The sequence below is a fragment of the Diplotaxodon limnothrissa genome, linkage group LG7, assembly GCF_057381915.1.
Source record: "Diplotaxodon limnothrissa isolate DT_005_m linkage group LG7, D_limnothrissa_male_GT1.1, whole genome shotgun sequence".
NCBI lineage: Eukaryota > Metazoa > Chordata > Actinopteri > Cichliformes > Cichlidae > Diplotaxodon > Diplotaxodon limnothrissa.
The window spans coordinates 22,087,195-22,109,437 of NC_140602.1; the positions used below are offsets into that span (position 1 = coordinate 22,087,195).

The window sequence follows — 22,243 nt, forward strand, 5'->3', positions numbered from 1 at the left end:
ATTTCAGAGTGCAGTGATGGGAAAGGACCAAATCATTTACAGACTACCTTAATATCTTCCTGAGAGACTACATCGATGATCCTATCAGGGATTTTGTAAAAATTTAAAGCAGATTTACAATTATTTTGTAATGCCTTAATCAGGTTTTTAAATAAATGCAGCTTTTTCTTCATCTCACATGTGTGTTTTTGCTGTTTTGTTGTATGAAATAAAAAACAAGAAAGACTTCCCACATCCTTCCTACGTCTCTTTACCATGACGTCGATGAACAACTTCATGAGGTCAAGGAAAGGTGTGAAGGAAAGTTTTTAAGGTCTTAGGAAAAGAGAAGCAGTCATGCTACTAATGTGTTGCTAGCTAACCTCATTATTTGCAAAATGTTCATCCAGCTGTTTCTCTTTAATACCACTTTGTTTACCAGCTTTTTGTTACTTTTAACTTTCGCGCTGAAATTTAGTAATTAAGAAATTGTGCTCCAGGGTTTTAAATGTCACTACAAAGATGCCGAACAGATGGACGAGTTCGATTTCAGCAAATACAGCAGGCTTTTTACAACTTCTGTTTTACTCTTCCTTATTCAAAATGCCAGTCTTGCTTCCTTCAGTTAAGGCAGTTGTCTGTGGTCGATTTGAGTAAAGACCATAAAAAAAGTAGACACACGCAACACCATATCTGTACTTTTATTTGTATAACTATACTTGTAATACCTCAGGACCACATTTCACAACCACACACGGGTATGAGGAACTGTACTTTGGATATTTTGAAAGCAGATGAAACATATGGCCCTACGTATGATTTGGAGAATAGAGTTCACTCTTTTCTGTATTTTTACTTTTGAAAGTAGACTTTCTTATTGTTTACTTTCATCATCATGGCTGCTGGAGCGAACGGGCAAATAACAGACAATGCGAGGAGTACGTTAAAGGCCAAAATAAAGTCCTTTCACTACTCCTGTAGCTTTGGAAGATTACAGTTACAGTTTCCAACAGTAAAAAGAAGTGCACAGATACTGCTAGAATTAAGAAACATGCGTCTGCAGCACAGATGAGGATATTAAAAGGAAAAAAGGGGCATCAAATGTAATTAGCCACGAAACCAGCCTGACCACTGAGATGAAAAGCAACACTTAACTTGAAAATCACGCACATTATCTTCAGCACATACTCAAACATAATCTAAATGTTTCTTTACTAAATCAACTTTATGGAAAGCTGAATGGGTTGAGTTTTGTTTTTGTGAATATTTCACTTCAAAGCTTCATTGTGTTATTTACTAGTAAATATAGGCTGAGTTTTCTGAAAATAGAAATCTAAATGAATGCATTGATATTTTTGACAAATATTTATCTTTGCTGTATTGCCAAAAATCAGTTAAGTCTCATTTGGGAAAGCTAACTCTATAGCTACAGATAGCAACCCATTAGCTTGACACAAAACACGAGAACTGCTAGCTTTGCCTTCTCGGAAGTTAATAAAAATTAGAAAAATATGCTACAGCTCTATGGTCAATATATTACTTCTTTTATGCACATAAACAAACTGAAGACACAACTACCACCTCATTAAATGTAGAATGACTTACAGTAAATGCTTGTCTACAAGACTCAGTTGAGAATTTAGTGGGCAAAAATCCTATTTTTTACAGTCCCGATTCACTTATACGAGAATATCACCAGCAGATAAATCATTTATCCAAATGATCATTAGGAAAATAATTTGCTGATATTCGTTAAGTATTTTTGTTGGCGTTGGGGTTAAACGCTGGGTTTAATTCACAGCAATCAGAGAAAAGCAACCAAAAAAACATTCTGTATAATCAGCATGAGGATTTTGGTGATTTTAATGTGCTTCATGATGATGTCAAGTCAAGTGTTACAGTTTTTAATCAAAAGCGCTACTTCTTATTGTTAGGCTGATACTCACTCACACACAGACACACACCACACCTTACAGTAGTACTGCATTGCATGTTGCAATAAAACAGCATGTATACATTTCAGCTTTTATCAATGCCCCACTTACTGTGATGAACATGTGCACTTTGACAGCTAACCACATGCTAAAAATCACCAAATTATGAGATAAAACTCTGGGGAATTGTTCATTAATATTATACCAAAATCACATAGTTGAGGTTGAATGGTAGCCGTCTTAGATCAGCAATCTTCTTGTATCTTGTAATGATTTCAAATAACTGTGACAGTGCCACCCGATTTGAGGGAATATGATAGTCTTTTACCCACTCCGTCTATCTCAGAGTATCTCTCCATCTTAAAGCAGTTTGATAGCCCCTCAAACCAGTTGCAGCAGATGGATGCCCATCCAGAGGAAAAGGGAGTTTTTCTTGCTCACAGGGGGCATCTGATTGTTGGGATTTACTCTATATTGTTGTAAGATTTTTATCTTTTGTTGTGAATTGTAGCTATATAAATAAAATGAACTGAACTGAAAGTTGTCTCATCTTCATGTTAACACCATAGAAAGACCTCCTTTAGTTCCGACGAAAACCTGTGGAGGTCCAGTCTTTCCCCAGCGTATGATGTTGCTCATTTGTCATAGAGATGGTTTAGTCATTACCTGATATACATAAAGTTGGAATAAAAGCAAAAAGTATATAAAACCAGCAGTCGCAATGTAGATGGGATTATTTCAGTTTCCTACACATGGATTAAATCTAGCCTGAGATTTAAAAAAAGAAAAATCAAGGGAGCTCGTGAGTGAGCGACGTTTATGGTGTAGGACCACTTTATTGGGAAAATAAAGTGTCCTGATCGCCAAGAGTCACATATTCTTACTGCACAGTGTTAATAGCCTGAACCTAGTGAACATCTTACTGCACATGTTTTTGTTTATTTTTTGCTCACCTAATCTTTGTAAAGCCTGACTACAGCATTAACAGAAGGCGGATGAGTCCAGTTACTACTACTGATTGAAGATTCTTCTGGATTTTTTTTGAAGATGTGTCCTACTTCAGATTTTATTATGTACCAGGTGAGAGCACAGAAAAATCTAGCATCACAAATTGGATTTGAATATCACGGATGACTTAGTCGTCGCTGTAGCTGATTTTGATTTCACAAATGATGAAAAATGCAGTTTATTCAGTCTTTGTCGATGACAACTGAGCAACTGCCTCCACTGAGGAAGATCACAGGCTGTGGCTGAACGTTTCAGAGCCACTGTTTTTTCTCAAAGTCAAGAATAAACCTGCAGCCTCGATTAATGTTTATCCAGGAAACAAATTCTGACATTAACTTTATACTAAAGAAAAGAAGGTTTAGATTAAGTAAATGTGAGTCCAGTAAGTCCAATTAGCTCCTCAAGGAAAGAAAAAAACCCCCAAAACGTTCGGAAATTAGTATTTTTGGAAAGTCAAGTAAAAACATTCAGGTTCAGTTTTAATTGTCAGGTCCAGGTGTGGCATTCACTGTCTCTGGGAGTCATTTCTAAAGGTTTGGGGCTCTTCTAACAAAACAAATGTTGTGGAAGCTTCCTCACTGACACGGCTCGCAGGAGATGCTACACTGACAAGTCTTAGATGATATGTGAGGGATGGCTGAAGTACAGGTGGAGGCGGAGTTCAAAGCTGGAGAGCTGGTTCGCGTCACTGCGTTAGAGCCTGGAGGATGTCTTTCACCAGCATCGTGCCGATCACCATTTTCTCACAGTTGACCGTCAGCTGGGCGGCTCCTTCCTCTTTGGTTGCCACGGTGACCAGCACCAAGCTGCCACTGGTCACCGTCCTGCCTGCAAACCTGTGGACAGGATAATCAGGAGGAGGAACAGGAGGACTGAGGTCAAGGCAGCAAAGATCAAGAAGTAAAGATGAAGCCACAGAACAAAGAAGGGATACACATCGCGTGAGTCAGTGAGACAAAAATATCATCTGTGAAACACAACGAGTGCAAAATTAGTGCAAAAAAATGTTTTTGGTTTTCTTTTCTAGAAATTTTCTAGAATACTCTGATCAACATTCTCAGAACTGCATCAGATCCTACTTCAAGTCAGCTGATTGTGAATATATGTGTAACCCTTTCCCCCCCTAAAAGCTTGAACAGCTGATGCTGTATCAGGTTTGTACAGATGATGTAGTGGTTCCTGAATGTCACAGTCACAGGCTTTTGTCATGTATTTCTTGTGTTTTGTGTCTGTGTTAGATTTGTTGGTTTTGTTACTTTCTTCTGCTTTCTGCGTTTCCTGGTGTCTGTCATCATGTTTAACGTCCACACAGGAAGCAACTTTTTTCTAGTGTTTCCTTCTATTATTGTAGATCTTTACCTTACAATATAAAGCACCTTGATGCAACTGTTGTTATAATTTGATGGTATATAAATAAAACCGGACTGAACTTAAACTAACAACAGTCCAACTACTTATGACCTTAAGATTTTCAGATTTCCTCTCACTCAAGCACACATTGTAATTTAAATAGGACTAAATGTTATTAGTTCTGTGATGTAGATAATGTCGTTGTGGTCATAAATGCTAATCCCCTTATATCTTGGATTTTTGAGACCAGATGTCACAAAGGAGAAGTGGATCTGATGGAGAAATAAAAAACACAGCCTACTTATTGTCATGTCAAGGTAGATCCTCCTGACAGCATTTGCTTCTTTATCATTTATTTTACTCAAGCTGGAACTAAAATTTATAGGTGTCTGAAAAATGTACACTTTGTTCCTTTAGTGCAGACCCTCCCAAAGTGTGGGGCCCGCCCCCTAGGGGCAGAGCCACTGCGGGGGGGGGTATGAAAATATGAAAAGGGGAAAAAAACAAAAAACAAAAGCAATGCTTGGACACTGCTAGCACGGGGTGCCCACAAAAACGCAAAGCAGGAGATGAAGCATCGCTGAATATGTTTCCAAACCAACTTCATTCTAAGCCAAAGACTAGAAAATATGGTGAAGCATATCTGCCCTTTGGCTTCACCTGCACAAGTGCAAAGGTAGGTCTCCCCTGCTTAATTGCTTTTCCTGATCCTGCCACGATTTGTTCCCCCGGTTCAAATCCCGGACAAACAGTATCCCACAGTTGTTTATTTATCCTCCTTGAGGAGCCCATTTTGCACAGAGAGGCATTTTTTGAAAAATGTATTGATAGCAATGTTGAATATTATTACACAGGAAAAAAACAACTACATGTAAAATAAAATACTACATGACGCCTCTGCCTTTCTAAATAGAGGGACAGTAACTGCGCGTGTATGTGTAAGCGTGTAAATACTGCAGATAGAGACAAAATACTGTTAATCTGACTATCTGCCATTCTGCAATTCACCTCATGTAAACAATAACGTGGCGCACAGCGTGACGTGAAAAAAGGCACATACCTTTGACGTTGCGTGAGGTACTCTGTATTCCTCGTCCACACGTAAACGCAAAAAAGGAGTTTTAAAAAAAAATCTCCGTTTTCGGTGATTCGAAACGCCGTTTACGTGTGGACGAAACAGCTGCCTTTTCAAAAATACCCGTGCAGGTGTGGACGCAGCGTAAAAGAGTTAGTAGTTTATTTTATTGCTACCTGTAATATATTGCAGATTACTTGTATTTGCTTAATTGTTTACTAAATGTTTGAGGTGTGAAATAAACCGCAGTGGAGCAAAATATGGGTGTGTGTGGTTGGAGGATGTGTGCGTGCGTGTGAGTGTGTGTGCATTTTTCTTGTAAAACAAAGGGGGGCCCAGCAAAAAAAGTTTGGGAACCACTGCTTTAGTGGATTTTTAAAATCTGCGTAAAATACGTGAAGCCACACTTTTAAGGTGATTTTTTAAGCTGATCTTGGCAAAGATCTTGTTCCCAAATGATTCCGTGTCCTTCGCAGAAGACAAACACCACCCAGAGCGCTATTTGCATTAAAAGGTGGCTCAGATAACAAGACGTGTTTGCTCAGGAGTGATTTTTCTCACCTGCACTCTTTATCTGACCCACAGGGCACTCTGCTGAGGTTGGCAGCGGTGGTCACTCTCTGGACGATGGCGTGTTCGTTTCGGCACTTGACGTCCAAAGTTAGTTTCTCTGTGATCTCGTTCATGCCCATCAGCTGACCTGTGGAGGTTGTAGGAGCAGAGCACTGGTCAGACAGGAATCCTCTCCCTCCCAGCAGCAAAACAAGCAAAGCAGTTAATAATCTTAATAATAATAGTAGTAATAATAATAATAATAATAATAATAATAATAAGAAGAAGACAACATGTACAGTAACAGAGTTCATTTTTTAACCATTGCTATTCTTTTTCAGGGTATCTGCTAGCTTCAGACATGTACAGTATTATATACATATACTGTACAATGCAGTGAACATTGCTAAAGTTCTCAGAGGGACTGATGTAATATTCAGTACATCAAGAACTGTAAATGCTACTAACACTTAACACGGGAATGTACTCATGCTTCCCACTGAACACAGGATTTTGTTGGTGAATTTACAGCAAAAAAGAAGCAAATTTCTGACTGCTAACCAACTCGAGTCACCATTTTCCAGAGTATTTCCAAAGACAGAAATTCTGGTTGAAAGAGGTATTCAGTACTAATTTTCTCACTTGTGCAAAGATGGCTTGTAGAGAGCAACTGTTTGGTGATTTGCTGGTCAAAAGACGCCTGGATGTCCAGGTTAAAACTAGTATTTCAGTATTATATATCAATACTGCTCTGATGTAAAACAAGTCCTAAAATCGCTGCAATAATAAGTCAAGTGACAGAAAACTTAAATTCAGAAAATTTAGCTAAAACAGACTGCAGTCCGTTCGTAGTGTTAGTGTCTATGCATGCTTCATTTGAACTTTTTTATAACACCAACCCAAATTTAATAAAATCGTAGCTCCTTGCCAAGAGGTTGTGCAGTAAGTTGTGTGAGGGAGCACAAAAAAACAAAATAGGGGAAAAAAATTAAAATTGCACAAAATGTTGTGGGTCCCACAGAAAACCAGTCAAACGTTTACTTTAACTGCTCCCCACAAACAGAAATTTATGTTTTCTCTATTACACTTACAGGTAGATATAAAGTGTTTCCACAGCAGGAACTTTTTGTAGTATTTAAGAACTAAACCTGCATAAGGATTGTTTCAAGTCACAGCACAGGCATTATAAAACAGATATTTAAGGAACAACCACAAAGTCCCTCCCCCTAACTGAGAATGGTTCCCATTTTTATTACAACTGTCACCACCAGGGGCAGTGTTATACCAGTGAGTGTGGTGAAATGTTTTTGGATGTGTGCTGCTCTCTCAGACTTTAGCTACTTTTGGCCTTTTTCTCAAGGGGTCACACAGATGGATCCACATGCTTGATCTCTCATGTATACGAGTGAATATACTGAACAGTGTATAGAATCAGACTGCCAATGTAAATAAAAATGCAAGGAATGAAAGGTTACATGGACTTATTGCGCCATCTTGTGGTATGACCTGGTATTACAGGAGAGTAGGTCCCGCACTAGTTCAGCTTTGACTGATATCTCAACGCAACACTCAGATGTTTTGGACCTAAAGTCACAGCTAATCTGTTTCTTTAGATTAGGTCAATATCTTTGGCTCATTTTGAAAGGGTGTAAATCACTATTTAACAAACGTATTAACAATAGTTTGTTAAATAGGTTCCTTCAGTTCCCAGATCCTGATCTTAGTTCCTGGAACTGGTTAAAAAGGGGCTGAAGTTTTGTTTAAAAGTGACCAAAAGTCTGAACTAAATCAAATATTTGCTGATTTAAAAACTAGATCTCAATACGAATTAAAGACATTATCATTTCCTCTTGAATGACTATAACCTGGTTTTAACTGAGATGTCAAGACCTCTTTTGACCTGCAAAACAAAACCCAGTGCCAGTTAGACCGATGCACTACAAGATGACCAACAGTTCAAACTCCCAGCATGGTTGGTGGTTATCAGAAAGCACATGATCGAGTGCTGCTGTGAGCCAGATGTATATGTGAAAGAGTGAATGAGGATCAGTGGATGAGCATTTCCAGCCATTCCTGGTGGAGCAGGAGAGTGTGAGCGGCAGGTTTGCAGGTGTCTGCAGCTACAGACCCGGAGATGCAGTTAAGTGTTGATTACCCAGGCAAGAAGGGAGGAGGGGGAGTCAGCACGAGGTGTTAAAGGAGGAGGGAGGAGGGGAATGGGAGGAGGGGGTGGTCTGTGTGAGGATGAGTTTGGCTATAGGAAAGGTGGCACACAGACAGCTGGGAACAACAAATCTATTAAAGCCAACTTACCTAGATTGTGTAATAGCTTCTCTATTGGGGAGAGTATGGAGAGGGAGGAACCGTGGATATGACACATGTTTAAAGAGTCATTGTGGGCTTGTTAGAGCTCAAAACCCGATCACTGTTAGGATGGAAAACGAACACCAGAAACCAGAAACATGCTGGGAACTGCTGTCTGCAGCTGCTCTACCATACACCGTCTAATGCAAACCTTTGGTTTGTATTGGTGGATTGAATGTAGCTGATGGACAAAAAACTGTTTCCTGCTCTGGAGGAAGGATGATGTGGAGACTCAGAAACATCAGGCAGTTACTTTGATGTTTACTGCATGTGGCAAATGACTTGCTCGCAATGTTATAAAAGAAAAACAAAACAAAACACACATTTGGAAAAGTGAAATATACTTTCTAATTAAAAGGTCCTCATTTCATCGTGTCACACTATATGATGCACATTATCAACGGGTGACTGAGCATCACTGCATGCTTTCCTCTCTGCGTAACTGTTAAAGATCAAAGTGCAGATCTCAATGTCTTTGATCAGCAGCAATTTTTTCATTTGTATTTTCATTGATTGACTGTTCAAAAGTTGCAGCTATCAAATCAAGTCAAACCTGAAGTTTCATGTATGTGCTAACTTTTTAACTTTAGATATTCAGCATGTGGTTCCCACACGACTTCAAACATTTAACCCCATCACAACAGTTATTCACAGTCTAATGAAATGAGCGCTATATTTGAACAGAATATATGAAGTGTATATTCAGAGTAGACTACTAACACTCAGGGACAAAACTTATGAGTTGCAGTGCTGCAGCATTAGCTCACTGGTTAACATGTTAACAAGCTCCCTGTTTGGACTATGCAACATTTAAAGATGTGTTGGTGTCAAAGCAGCAACTGAGACAGTGGTTTAGGGTCGCAACATTCAGGACATCAGAAATATTTTGTGGCCTATTTTCACTCACCTTGTTCCTTTTTAAACTCGTTCTCTGTCAGGAAGACGGGCCTCATCAGCTCCCCGACAGGTGGCTGGATCGACACGAAGAATTTCCTGGTGTGAGTGCTGAAAAAGGAGGAACGGTAGTGTCAGGGATTTGTATTTCGTCTTTTGTTCTTAAACTTCAAAGTTTCCCAAACAGCCCTGACCCTGGTGGGATGACAGAAGTGGAATAAGATTTTTTTAATTATACAAGTAAAATATCTGGTCTGACAGTCTGGTGGTAATTTTATGACTGTTTTCAAAACAACAGGAAACTGAAAATGTCCATCAGTATTTCTCAAAGCTTCAGTAGGTGTCATCAATATGTTATGCAAAACCCCCAAAGATTCAAATCAGTAAAGATTAGTAAAGAGTCAATGCAAACTTTCAAAAGCTGCAACTATTAAAGCTTGTGTCCGATAACAGCAATACTTTGGCGAGTTGTTGAGCTTTTTAGTCAGTTAAGCTAGGGTGACCATATTTTGATGTCCAAAAAAGAGGACACTTGGCTCAGTCATGAAGAACTTGCTTAAAGAAACATATTTAAACGATGCCTTCTCTGTGCAGTAGAGCTGGGCGATAGAACGATAACGATATGTATCGCGATATAACTTTTACTCGATAGAGAAATTAAGCTATCGCGATAGACCTCGCCGCTCTTGTCCTCAAAGAAAAAAAAAAAAAAAAAAGGTCAGCCAATCCAAATTAAGTAGCGCAGAGCCGAACCAATCACAGCCGCAGCGTCACGTCGCGTGGCTTGTTACGTACAGCACAAGTGCCAAGCCGCACGCACGTGTGTTTGTTTGGGAAGCAGCCAGCGGGTAATGGAGCCAGCGTGTAATGGAGGAAATGAGTGTGCCGACTAGAAAAATCAACCGAGCGTGACCGAAGAGAAAACAGATGATGGTTCCAATGCCGGAGAGATTGTCGAACGGAAGAGCCATAGAAGTTCCGTAGTGTGAAGGTGTTTCGGCTATTTCAAGTCTGACAAAAAATAGAGTAGCGTGCACTGTAAATTGTGCCGAAAGCAAGTCTGGAAATACAATAAACTGGAGCATGCGTCACACTGTGCGCCACGTTATTGTTTCGGTGAAATGAATTTCTACAATACTGTTAATTCTACTCTCTGCAGTGTTTAAATGCTTACATATACACACAGTTACTGTCCCTCCACACATACGACTCTGTTCTGCTTCTATGCCCCAGCTTTGTTTACTTTTTCCCACCGAGGCTTCTAGACTTCTGATTGGCCAACATTTCTGCACGGTTAGGAATCTAGCGCCACCTGCTGCTTTGGCATGTTCATAGCAGCGTTTTCCTTCATTTCTGCCTTTATGTGTGGACGGGATTATTTTTTAAAACGAAAACGGAAAATCTCCGTTTTCAAAAATACCCGTGTACGTGTGGACGTAGCCTCAGTCTCTGACTGGAAGCGCTAATTCGTCATTCGGCTTTTGTCAGACTAAAGTAACTGTTAAAACTGTTTGAAAAGCTAAGCTATACAACAAGGAGAGATTGAGAATTTCCTTTTAGTTCTCAGTTTATTTGATATTGACAAAAGTTAGTCAGTTTTGTCTGTTCTTCTGTAAAACAAACTAAGATTTATTTTTAGAATTAATATTTTGTTTCTAAGTGGAATTGACAATTTAGTCTGTTTTGTTTGTTCTATTTTGAAACTTAAACGCTTTAGCGGCTGCCTTTTGTGTAGTTTGCAATATTTGCCTTTATTTATCTGAAAAAGTCTCATGTTCCTTAAGTACATCTACCCTGTTGAACTTATTATGGGAAATAAATATTTAAATAAAAACAAGCTGCTGATTATTTCACATTTTACTTGTGAGCAACGGCACATTTAAATCTTACAAATATAGTTATTTGGCTTATATCGTGATAGATATCGTTATCGCCTGAAATGAAAAAAACATATCGTGATATGAAAAAATCTCATATCGCCCAGCTCTATCTGTGCGGTTAATGAATTGTGAAATAAAATCTGTCATATAGGACCTTACAAGTCAACAAGTGCAAAGAAAATAACTTAAAAACCTCTGGAATTAAATAATGGTACAGAAATAATGCCTCATGTGCATAAGAAAAATTACCAGTACTGGGTCGGTACGAGGGAAATTTCTTTTGCAGTTCGTCTGAAAAGATTCACTTGCGTTTTGGGATCTTTTAAACATCATTAGGCGCGTTCCTGCGCGCTGTCTGTCCCTTCTGTGAGCGCAGAAAAACTTACAAGTGCTCACAAAGCAGCAGTTCGGGGATGACTTCAAACACATGGGTCCTCTGTCGGAATGTAGGAAAAACCCGGACATTTTTATCAATCTCGAAAATCTCCCCGGACGCCCTGGACGTCCGGGGAGATTGTGTCAAGCCAGCCTCCAATTCGAGACTTGCAGTCAAGCCAGCCTCGAGTTTGTTTTCTGCTCCCTGTGTATTCAAAGTATTACGGGAAGGGAAACCGGATTTCAAAATAAAAGCCAACTTCGAGTGAATTAACAGATATGTTAAGAACATACACTCAACAAAAATATAAACACAACACCTTTGTTACTGCTCCCATTCCCCATGGGATGGACGTAGAGACCTAAAATTCATTCCAGATACACAATATAACCATCCCTCCCAAACAGTGGTCACAAATCAGTCCAAATGTGTGGTAGTGGGCACATCTGCTATATTGAGATAATCCATCCCACCTCACAGGTATGCCACATCAGGATGCTGATCTGACGACATGAGTAGTGCACAGGTGTACCTCAGACTGCCCACAACAAAAGGCCACCCTGGAATGTGCAGTTTTTTGCGCTATTGGGGGTCTGGGGACCCAGAACCGGTCAGTATCTGGTGTGACCACCATTTTCCTCATGCAGTGCAACACATCGTCGCATGGAGTCTATCAGATTGTCAATTGTGGCCTGTGGAATGTTGGTCCACTCCACTTCAATGGCTGTGCGAGGTTGTTGGATATTCGTGGGAACTGGTACATGCTGTCGTATACGCCGGTCAAGCACATCCCGAACATGCTCAATGGGTGACATGTCCGGTGAGTATGCTGGCCATGCAAGAACTGGGACATTCTCAGCTGCCATCTGCCCTGAACAATGTGAACCATGATTCATCCGTGAAGCGCACACCTCTCCAACGTGCCAGACGCCATCGGATGTGAGCATTTGCCCACACAAGTCTGTTACGGCGACGAGCTGGAGTCAGGTCAAGACCCCGATGAGGACGACGGGCATGCAGTTGAGCGTCCCTGAGACGGTTTCTGACAGTTTGTGCAGAAATTGTTTGGTTGTGCAAACCAATTGTTCCAGCAGCTGTCTGGGTGGCTGGTCTCAGACGATCTTGGAGGTGAACCTGCTGGATGTGGAGGTCCTGGGCTGGTGTGGTTACACAAGGTCTGCGGTTGTGAGGCCGGTTGGATGTGCTGCCATATTCTCTGAAACGCCTGTGGAGACGGCTTATGGTTGAGAAATGAACATTCAATGCACGGGCGACAGATCTGGTTGACATTCCTGCTGTCAGCATGGCAGTTGCACGCTCCCTCATTGCTTGTGGCATCTGTGGCATTTTGCTGTGAGACAAAACTGCACATTCCAGGGTGGCCTTTTGTTGTGGGCAGTCTGAGGTACACCTGTGCACTACTCATGTCGTCAGATCAGCATCCTGATGTGGCACACCTGTGAGGTGGGATGGATTATCTCAATATAGCAGATGTGCCCACTACCACACATTTGGACTGATTTGTGACCACTGTTTGGGAGGGATGGTTATATTGTGTATCTGGAATGAATTTTAGGTCTCTACGTCCATCCCATGGGGAATGGGAGCAGTAACAAAGGTGTTGCGTTTATATTTTTGTTGAGTGTATTTGGCTTCAAAATTTAAACATAACACAATTACCAAAGGCCTTCGAAACATGGTGTCTAACCAGATACTTGCTGAGAACAACATTGCCTTGGCCCTGGTGTGGGTCAGTAGATGTCTTAAATTGCAGTCTCTGATAAATGAGAATTTGGCTCCCTGGCACTTTCATCTCGCATGATGGCATTTGGTTGATAGTTCTTAAACTGTGATGGTGTTGACTTCATCAATATAGGAGCCAGACAAAATAAACAGCATTTTTCCATTTTAGAGCTTTCTGAAGTCATTGAAAACGCACACCGATATATGGTCAATTTGAAAGGGCCATTATTTTGAAAGGCAAAATAAGAATGATTGATATTGACATGGTATCACTATGGGGTTGTATACACTCAATATAGACTGCAACTAGTCTGTGGAAACATGAGTTTTCCATTCTCAATTAATTAAAAGAGTAGTTCAAAAATAAACATTCAGAGGGCTTTTACTTTGAAATCCAAAAGGAGATGGCTTTAATATTGGCATGTTGCTACTAGAATACTGGGGTATGTCATTTGTATCCAACATTAGAGTGTGCAAACAAGACTAATTGATATTTGTGAATGTGCTCTTAATTTACTGGAAGTCGGCCTTCATTTTGAAATCATGCTTCTGGAGCTTTTATTTTGAAATCAGGTTTCCACGTCTTTTGCCATAATACTCAGAATACACAGGGAACGTAAAACAAAGTGGAGGCTGGCTTGACACCAGTAAAAGTGGACGGTTGGTCACCCTAGTTAAGTGTTGATGCTAGCCTCAGATAGCTGCTTTTAACTGGTGTTAGTGAAACTTTCTTTGAAGCAGATCCAAGTGTTGGGCTTGGACCGGAGCCGGTCTTATATACTTATTAATGAAAAGCACATCAGTTTGTTGGAAGACATAATTGCACAATAATCTGTGTATATTTATAAGTACAACTATTTTTTTTCCCATTAACCTCAAAATGACTGCCTGTAGCTTTATAGAAATTCAGAAACCACTGGAGTGTTTTCTCTGATATTATTAAACGTGAACTGAATCGAATCAAGAGTTTTTCCAAATAATTAACTAACTTCCTGTCTGTATATCAACGTATCAGTGGCTTAGCAGACTAACTGCTGCAGAGCAAATGCAAATCTAGCAAATCCCAAAAATGAAGCAGACCGGCAACCAGAAGCAGGACTGCACAGGAGGTCTACCCTCTGTAATCAAGAGTCCGTCTCACCACAGCTGGAAGTTTGCTGCTTGCGTTGAATCACAGAAATCGATGCCCATCACAGCTGTGGCCGTCTCACCTGCCGGAAGTAGCTCTGTGGACATGGAGGAAAGAAAAAGCCTTTAGTGTTTCCACACAAAAAACAGGCACAACTCTTAAAAGTCACATGAAAAACCGAGACAAAGATTAGGATGTGAATGTTCATACTGAAACATCTGAGACGTCCTTGTACAAAAAGTGTCCTCTAAGAAGAAAACTGAGATGGAGGCGCTGCTGACAACTTCAAAACTGCCACACTTTGTTTTTCTCTAAGTCAAGTCAACCCTGATGGACATGTTAAAATGCCCAACTCGAGTGATGAAGGCAACATTATTTACAGACTGGGTTTTATTAAGGTTTAAATTTAAGGGCACATAACTCGTGGCATGTGTGCCGGCTGTAGCTGATGTCAGGCCTCAGGTAGGGACATTCAAGTCACTGAACTGTAACCACTGCGCCCATATTTATGGTGTTTTGCAGCTTTTTGATAGAATTACATGAGTAATATTATTGGTTACTGAGTGGCAGAGCTAGTTCAAGACATTTTGGTGAACAAAGTTACAGTGTTTTATCAGTTTGTGGCTTAACACTAATTATCAGGATACTGGTGTCTATGTGGTTGCCCGTGTACAGGTCATAGAGGCAGCTTGCAACCTGTTGCCGTTAGGTGAAAGGACAGAAATCCATCAAACTTGTATTTCATGTTGATAATAAGTTTAATGGAGGAATTTAAATGTGCTGATATGTATATTTTAATATGTAGCAGGCTGATGGTCCCCTTCTTGTCTATGAACAAACTTAAATTAGAATTTTCAACTTCATAGTCACAAAAATTCAGCATCTTATTTACAGCTTTCCCTGAAGCAAAATTATTGTAATAGAAAAAACACCGACATCTGCAACAAGTACGTCTGTTTTATCTGGTGTAATGAACAGTGCAGTTTCCAAGCACTGCCAGCAGGGTTGTATTTCATATGTCCGTGCATGTACACAGTGGACAATCTCACACACCGATCTCTGGGAACTCCTTGACCCTCATCCCAGACTGGAGCTTCACATCCTCTATGTGCAGGTTCTTGGTGTCGGAAGAGGCGCTGTTGGTGAACTGCATCTGCACCGCCACCATGTTGGCGTCAGGGCTGAAAGGCTGCCGGCTGAAACAGTACTCCACCGACAGACCCTCACCCGTGATCCGGTGAAGCAGCTCGTAGCTCTTCAGCGCGCTGGAGGGAGCAATGGTCTGTAAAAAGACCCCTCTGGTTTGTCATCTGCTTTAGTTCCCCCCCCCTCTTCATTTTCATTTCATCGCTTCACTAACAGAGAATAAAGATGTCAACAAGCAAATAATATGAAACACTTACTGCTGGGGAGAGGACAGAGTCAGACAAAGACAGCCCCTCCAGGTCGGTCACGAGGCTGTTGGATAGGAAGGTGTTGACCGGTGTGACTTGTGGTGAGGGAGCAGGTTCAACTAAGAAAGAAAGAAACAAGACACGGATGATGTTCCCAAATTCAGACCAGTGTGCAGTCATCTAATGGATTTTTTTCCTTTGGCATCTTTGTAGAATGTGAAGGGGTTTAGGTGTGAATTAGCATCTCCAAGTCTGGTTGAGAGATTAAGTATCTTGGACGGTTTGTTTATGAATGAGGGGAGAGCATCGGTTTAATGGAAGCTCTACTTTCCTACCTATTCTGTGGACACATCTGTGGGTGGTGACCAAACCCTTGAGCTCAGTCATCTAAAAGGGGCTCAGATTATAGCTGCTGCTCCTCAAAAAGAGCTAATGAGATGGTTCAGGCATCTGAACTGCATCTAATTCAGAAGTGGTTTGTGCATTTTGAAATGGGATGAGATTCTCAGATGAAAGAGATGAAGACGGTTCTGGGAAGAGGTAGATGTGGACACCTCTGCTTAGACTGCTTTCCGTTCTAAAGAGAGTGCCATACATTTTCTACTGTCTGAGAAGAAAAGCTGGAAAGATCGAGAAAAAGAAACAAAAACAACTTACAATCATCAAGGTCGAGCAGAGACATTTCTTTCTTTTCTTTCTTGCTCTCTTTCTTGAGAGGCTTGGGAGGAGGTTTAGATTCAGCCGTCTGGAGAACAAAGAAAAACTGTCACGAATAGACGCTGTTCATGCTGCTGTATAGGAAAAGGGGCACAACTGCGCTCTCTTGTATTTTGAAATGCTAAGGTTATGAGAATTTTAGTGGCTTCTTAGATACAGGCTGTATCAAAAAGAATAATCTGGTTTAAAAGTGCTTTTATTCACCGCTAACGATAGAAACACGCACCGATGGAAAGAGCGGATTCCTTAGCTTCACATGGTTGGTGGTAGGTAGCATAACAACAGCAGGGGCTGTGTGAAACCTTATATTCAGTCATGTACTTCTATATTTATTGCAAGCTTCTATGTGCATTACTTAAAAAAGAAAACCCAGCCTTTTTAAATCTGATGATTGTTTTTGATGCACCCTGCTGCTGTGCACTTTCTCTATAGTTAACCCTGGTTTGCACCTTTTTTTTCTTCTTGACCTCAGCCTCTGACTCCGAGTCTTCAGACTCTGACTGGCTGCTTTCAGACTCGCTTTCCTCATCTTCGTCAGATTCAGACTCTGACTCGCTCTTGCGCGGTTTACTCTTCCTCTGGTGCTTCCTCTCTTCTTCTTCGCTGCTCTGCTCACTGTCAAAGGAAACCAGAGGTCAAACTTCCCCCAAGGAGTCAAACTTTATTTTCTACAAACAAAGCGACCACCAATTCTAATAATAACATCCATAGTCCAGCAAATATGCCTGACATGGCATGCAGTGTAAAGCAGTCTACCTTTCGCTTTCTTGCACTGGCTTCTTTAGATCTTTCTTTTTTTTCTTCTTCTGTTCCTCTTCCTCCTCCTCTTCTTCTTCCTCAGACTCGGAGGCTTCCTTACTCTCTTCGCTCTCTGATCCCGACCCGCTCTCCTCGCTGCCACTGCTGCTTTCCGAGCCACTGGCAGAGTCTGACTCTGTGGAGGGAGAGGTCAGAGGTTAGAAAGGCTACACAGAGTAAGTGTGATCTGAAGGCTGTTGGTATTCACATCTTACACGGCGTCCTCTGACAAACAAAGCAGCTGGGACTGAGTGAGTCTGCGTGTTAAACTGTTTTACCATCAAAAAGAGTCGAGCTCATCAAAACCAGAGAGGAGATCAAACTTTTATTATCCTTTGTATTATTGATGCCTCAGACACTTTTTTCCTCCAGAGGCGAGGAAAAAGAAAAAAAGATAAAGCAGAACTTTTAACTGACATTCTCAGATTTTCTTTCAGCGTGAAGCTGAGGCAGACACATCAGAAACAACTAAAGACAGAGGTGTTTTATGCTACACCCGCACTCACAAAACTGCATATTGTCTATAATATTATTGTAGCCGATGATAGTTTCTGCAGCAGTAATAGTGAGGAATATTGATAATCTTCTTAAAAGAAGATTATCAATTAAAGATAACTGATCAGATGGAATCAGACATTTAGGGGTTTACTTTCTGTTTAATGTGAAATACTGTTGAGGTCAACAGATATTCAAAAGCTAGTAACAGTACCGATGTTTCAGTCAGTACTGCTAAAAGTAAGAATAATATGAAGCTCTTAAAAGAACATAAAACTATATTCAGAGTACAGGGATAATATCCAAATTAGCACTTCATACAGTAAAGGCCACAACGTATTTTGCAATTTCCCAAAAGTAATAGGATGTAATTTTCAGTGCCTAAACTTGAGGCTTAATAACTCTTGAAGCAAATTTGTAATATGTTTATTTGGGCTTTTTAGCCTTTATTTAAACAGGACGGGGGAGAAAAGATGGGAAGGCTGGGAGGAAGAGCAGGAGGACGACATGCAGCAACTGGTGATATACCTCACCCTATTTGTATTTTTAAGTGATTTTGGTGTATTTTAGACAATAAGAGACAAAATTATACTGGAAGTAATGAGGCTTTTCTATATTTCCCCATCTTAAGGTGTTATTAGAGTTATTTTAAGGTTGAGGGATGTATTCCTTAGTAGCTCTACTTCCGCATCTCACGCTGTAATTAATGGGGAATATTTCTATGTACTGAAAATTCCACACTAAACTCAGAAAACATTTTGGAAAATTACACAGGCAGCATTATAAACTGCTACCTAGTGTCTTATTTTACTTATATGATTCAAATCTATTTTTTAAAAATAACATCGTGGCTTTACTAATGTTCACAGAACTGCTTTTAAATGTTAAAATAAGATAATAATGCACTACATTAGGAAATCAGGATCAGCATAATTATACAGGCGTGCTTGTTGCTGTTAATGCACTTGCAGAATAAAGCAGGTGAAAACATTTGGATGAACAGATTTGTGCACTGGGAGTGAATGAGGTCCATGTATGAACAAGACAAGTTTTGTTTCTCTTCAGTTCTGCCTTGAGTCACCTCCAAATGTGGTCCTCAGATAATGATCCTCAATAAAAGCAGAATTGATTTGACTTTTGCTGCCTCACGATACATCATGAGGTCCTGAAACCTCACGAGAAGTCATGAGACAGCACCATATATACGCAGGTTAAAAGCAGCCATTGACATTCTGAAATTCTTCATTACGTCTTTTCCATTTATGTCACGATGTCACCACCCCTGGCATTGACCAGCTCTCCACACACACTCCTATATAAAAATCAGCAGCCGCTCCCTCACAAATTTTGCTGTCTGTCTCCACATCCTCATCATCACACACTCATTTGAATTTGCTGGAAAATCGCTGCACATCGACTTGTAACCATCAACTCTTGATTGGTCTCTGTGTTTAGTTTTATGCAACATATTTAAACAATAAATTCAAACTCAGTACTGATACTTTCATCTGGTAACATTCTATATTTTTTTCCATTGCCAATAAATCAAAGTACAATACATTTCTTCCGTTCTTCTGTTAATACATTAAATGTGCATTAACCCCCCCGAGAAATAGTCTGCAGCCAATATTGTTATTGCTGTTGAAGTCTCTAGTTGTCTTAGGGCATTATGACCAATTTTAAAGATTTATACAGCTGGACTTGGACCTGAGTGCCACAAACAGGGTATGAAAGTTAGAAAGGATTGAGAGATGGACCTTATTTCTTTAGATTTTTATAGAATTGGTCAACAACACAAATCTCAAGGGCTTGCTCAAAGGGGGTGATATGATTATTAGGACTTATTCTGTGGGTCTTTACAATATAAAGCACATTGAGGTAACAGTTGTTGTGATTTGTAATAAAATTCAATTGATAATGAGCTTATTTTTTGAGACTGTCTCGTTTTACCAGCCCCTACCAAGATCATTCACACTGACTCAAAAGTCTCTCACACAAACACACACAAACACACACCCCTGTTGTGAGCACTACTTATTGAATCAAAAAAAAATGACCATGCTATCAGTGCCAGCAGCCTAAAGTTACCACTGTCAGCAGACTCCGTAGGACCAGACTCTCCCTCTGAGTCGGTGTAGAACGGCTTTTCTACTTTCTTCTCCTTCCTCTTCTCACGGCTACTGCATTTGGTCCACTCAGGCACCTGGCATAAAACAAAACGGAAAAAGCGAGAGTACAAACAGTAAGCCTCCAGCCCCGCCTCAGAGAGAAAACCCTCAGACAGAAGCAGAAACGTGGGCAGATAGCATGGCCATGAGTGCCTCTGCCTGGGCGTGATGCAGCCAAAAGAAGCCAGCCATCGCTGCTGCAGATCTGCTCTCAGATCCCACAGCCAGGGAGCAAATTTACACCAATGCTTCAATGGAGCGAGTCGTTTACTTGTTTGCATTAGAGTTTTCTGTTTTTGCACACAAAGACATTAGCACCAGGTGTTGCCTTCATGACCAGTTGCAGAAATGCTTTTCTTGTAATAATATAGGAGCAGTTCCATTAAGAGAAGTGATATCTTTGAGGAGCAGTAACTATCCTCCTACACTTAAAAAGAAAAGGCCATCTGCTTTTTCTGTGACCAAACTCATTAACCAGAGCCATCTGCTAATGAGCACGGACATCTCAGCCCCACTTAATACCCACAAGGAGCCTAATGCTGCGTGACGTGCCTGAGCACTGATCTGCCTGCTGAAAGAATCACTTCTTTAATGGTAGAGACTGAGGAACAGGGTGCTGTGTTTCAGGTAGCTTTGGCTGAGCTAAGCACAGAACAGCGACTACTATATGCGGGAGGGAGGCGTTCAGTTTAAAAGCACTTGGGTTTTTGCGGCTATATGGGTTGAGGCTCAAGAACGTGTGGCTGTTTGCCGCTAACTGACTCACACTTGTTAATGTTGTGACTCTTTCAAGCAGCGTAAAAACCTGGCAGACGTAGGGGAAAAAAAAGATTGGGATGGAGATGAGGAAAAAAGAAGGAAGTGGTTTCTTTCAGAATAAAAGTCAGGAGAGCAAGAGAAACAGGCACAGGAAGGTTTCAGGGGCTAAAAAATAAGAATGTGTGAGAACAGTTTTGGATATCACAGAGACAAAATAATAAGAATAATCCTAAATTTAATTACATGATAACTTTTAAACACAGTATTTGATAAAAGTAATCAAAAGGACAACTTCTGTTGGTAAAAAAATCAACATACTCCAATATAACTACTGGATATACCTTAATACGTACTCATACTGTCAAATTAAAAGTCAACATTAGCATTCACTACTTCACCAATACATCAAAAAAAATACATGAAATGCACTTAGTCTTCACCAGCAACAAAGTATGATATGCTAGCATGGGTTAGATGGGCAGAATGAAGAGCAGCACAGGTGGAGCAGCAGAGGGGTAGAGGAAGAAATCTGAGAACAAATCACATCAATCAAAAATAAAAAAAAATATCACGTGACAACATTTGTGACGTGATCAGCAAGCGAGTCACAAACTTCATGAAGAAAACCAAGCAGATGGACGGGAGGAGACCTGGAGGAGTCCCCGTCAGCAGGTCAAAATCTTTTGTTTTGCTTTAAGCTCTCACAAGGCTTCTGTTCTATGTTGGCGTCACTAAAAAGTGCACCTGAGTGAAAGAGAAACAATAAAATAAACAGATCTGTTCCTTAGTAGTTTTAACATTTAGAAACGTAAAAAAGGTTTTAGCTAACCCCAAAGCAAAACACCCTTCATCCTTCCACTACTGTACTATCTTCACGTGTCACATGACCACTCCTACGATGTCTATTTTCTATAGACCATGGAAGCTCCCCGAGCTTCTACAATGTAGCATAATGTTCATTTCAGTAATCTACCCTGTCTAAATGTTGGCTGCTTATCAAAAGGCACTGAGGCAGAACTAGCCTGGCATTGAGCATCAGCACTTCTGCTTTCTAAAGCAAAGCCTGGAAAAAGTCTTTAAGAATGAATAACTTTCTGTCAGAGGATTAACGTCTACAGCTCTGCTCTCACAATATACCTTCCTGCCAAATATTAATCTTTTCCAGTTCTTGTAGATCCTTTAATTTCACTCCTGCCACTAAATTACTGCTTCAAACTCGTTTTAGGGCAGTGTTTGGACAAACGAACAAAAATCTCATGTGCAGGAGGCACTCATCAGGTGGGTTTGGACAGCATGCACCTGTAAGCTTCACAGGTACATGTTTTCCAAGCTGGCAGGTGGAGAGGTTTAAGATAAGAACATGAAGATTTTTTCTCATGAAACTCGCTATATATTTAAAATTTTCAGCCAATATGAAAGAGAAGTCCCAAAACTGCTGATAAAGACAGTGTGATATGTTTGGAAGCCCCTGTTGGAGCTTAATGATTAAGTAAATCTTGAGACTAGAAGATTTTTTCCTGAGATTAAGAATTGATTTTGACTGGTCTCATTTACAAATTAGAATCAGCTTTGTTTATAAAATTAAAGAAACTTCTATCCCACTGCTTATTACTAAACAATTTATTGGA

The 22,243-nt window shown here is 40.4% G+C and overlaps 1 protein-coding gene across 5 annotated transcripts in view; it reads right to left on the reverse strand.

Annotated features, from left to right (window-relative positions):
• Positions 1-3,606: 3,606 nt before the first annotated feature.
• ap3b2 (adaptor related protein complex 3 subunit beta 2) overlaps positions 3,607-22,243 on the reverse strand; it is a 56,855-nt gene continuing 38,218 nt past the window's right edge. For 2 of the 5 annotated variants that reach the window (XM_085357675.1, XM_085357673.1), the window contains exons 18-29: positions 20,623-20,661; positions 19,777-19,891; positions 17,152-17,329; positions 16,845-17,010; positions 16,336-16,423; positions 15,688-15,797; positions 15,338-15,566; positions 14,297-14,381; positions 9,170-9,267; positions 8,212-8,232; positions 5,908-6,046; positions 3,607-3,793 (exon numbers count right to left, since the gene is read on the reverse strand). In XM_085357675.1, coding sequence (XP_085213801.1) covers positions 3,607-3,793; positions 5,908-6,046; positions 8,212-8,232; positions 9,170-9,267; positions 14,297-14,381; positions 15,338-15,566; positions 15,688-15,797; positions 16,336-16,423; positions 16,845-17,010; positions 17,152-17,329; positions 19,777-19,891; positions 20,623-20,661 — 1,455 coding nt within the window. Of the gene's footprint in view, positions 3,794-5,907; positions 6,047-8,211; positions 8,233-9,169; positions 9,268-14,296; positions 14,382-15,337; positions 15,567-15,687; positions 15,798-16,335; positions 16,424-16,832; positions 17,011-17,151; positions 17,330-19,776; positions 19,892-20,622; positions 20,662-22,243 lie in introns of all 5 variants that reach the window. The other 3 variants (XM_085357676.1, XM_085357674.1, XM_085357671.1) reach the window with 2 other exon arrangements.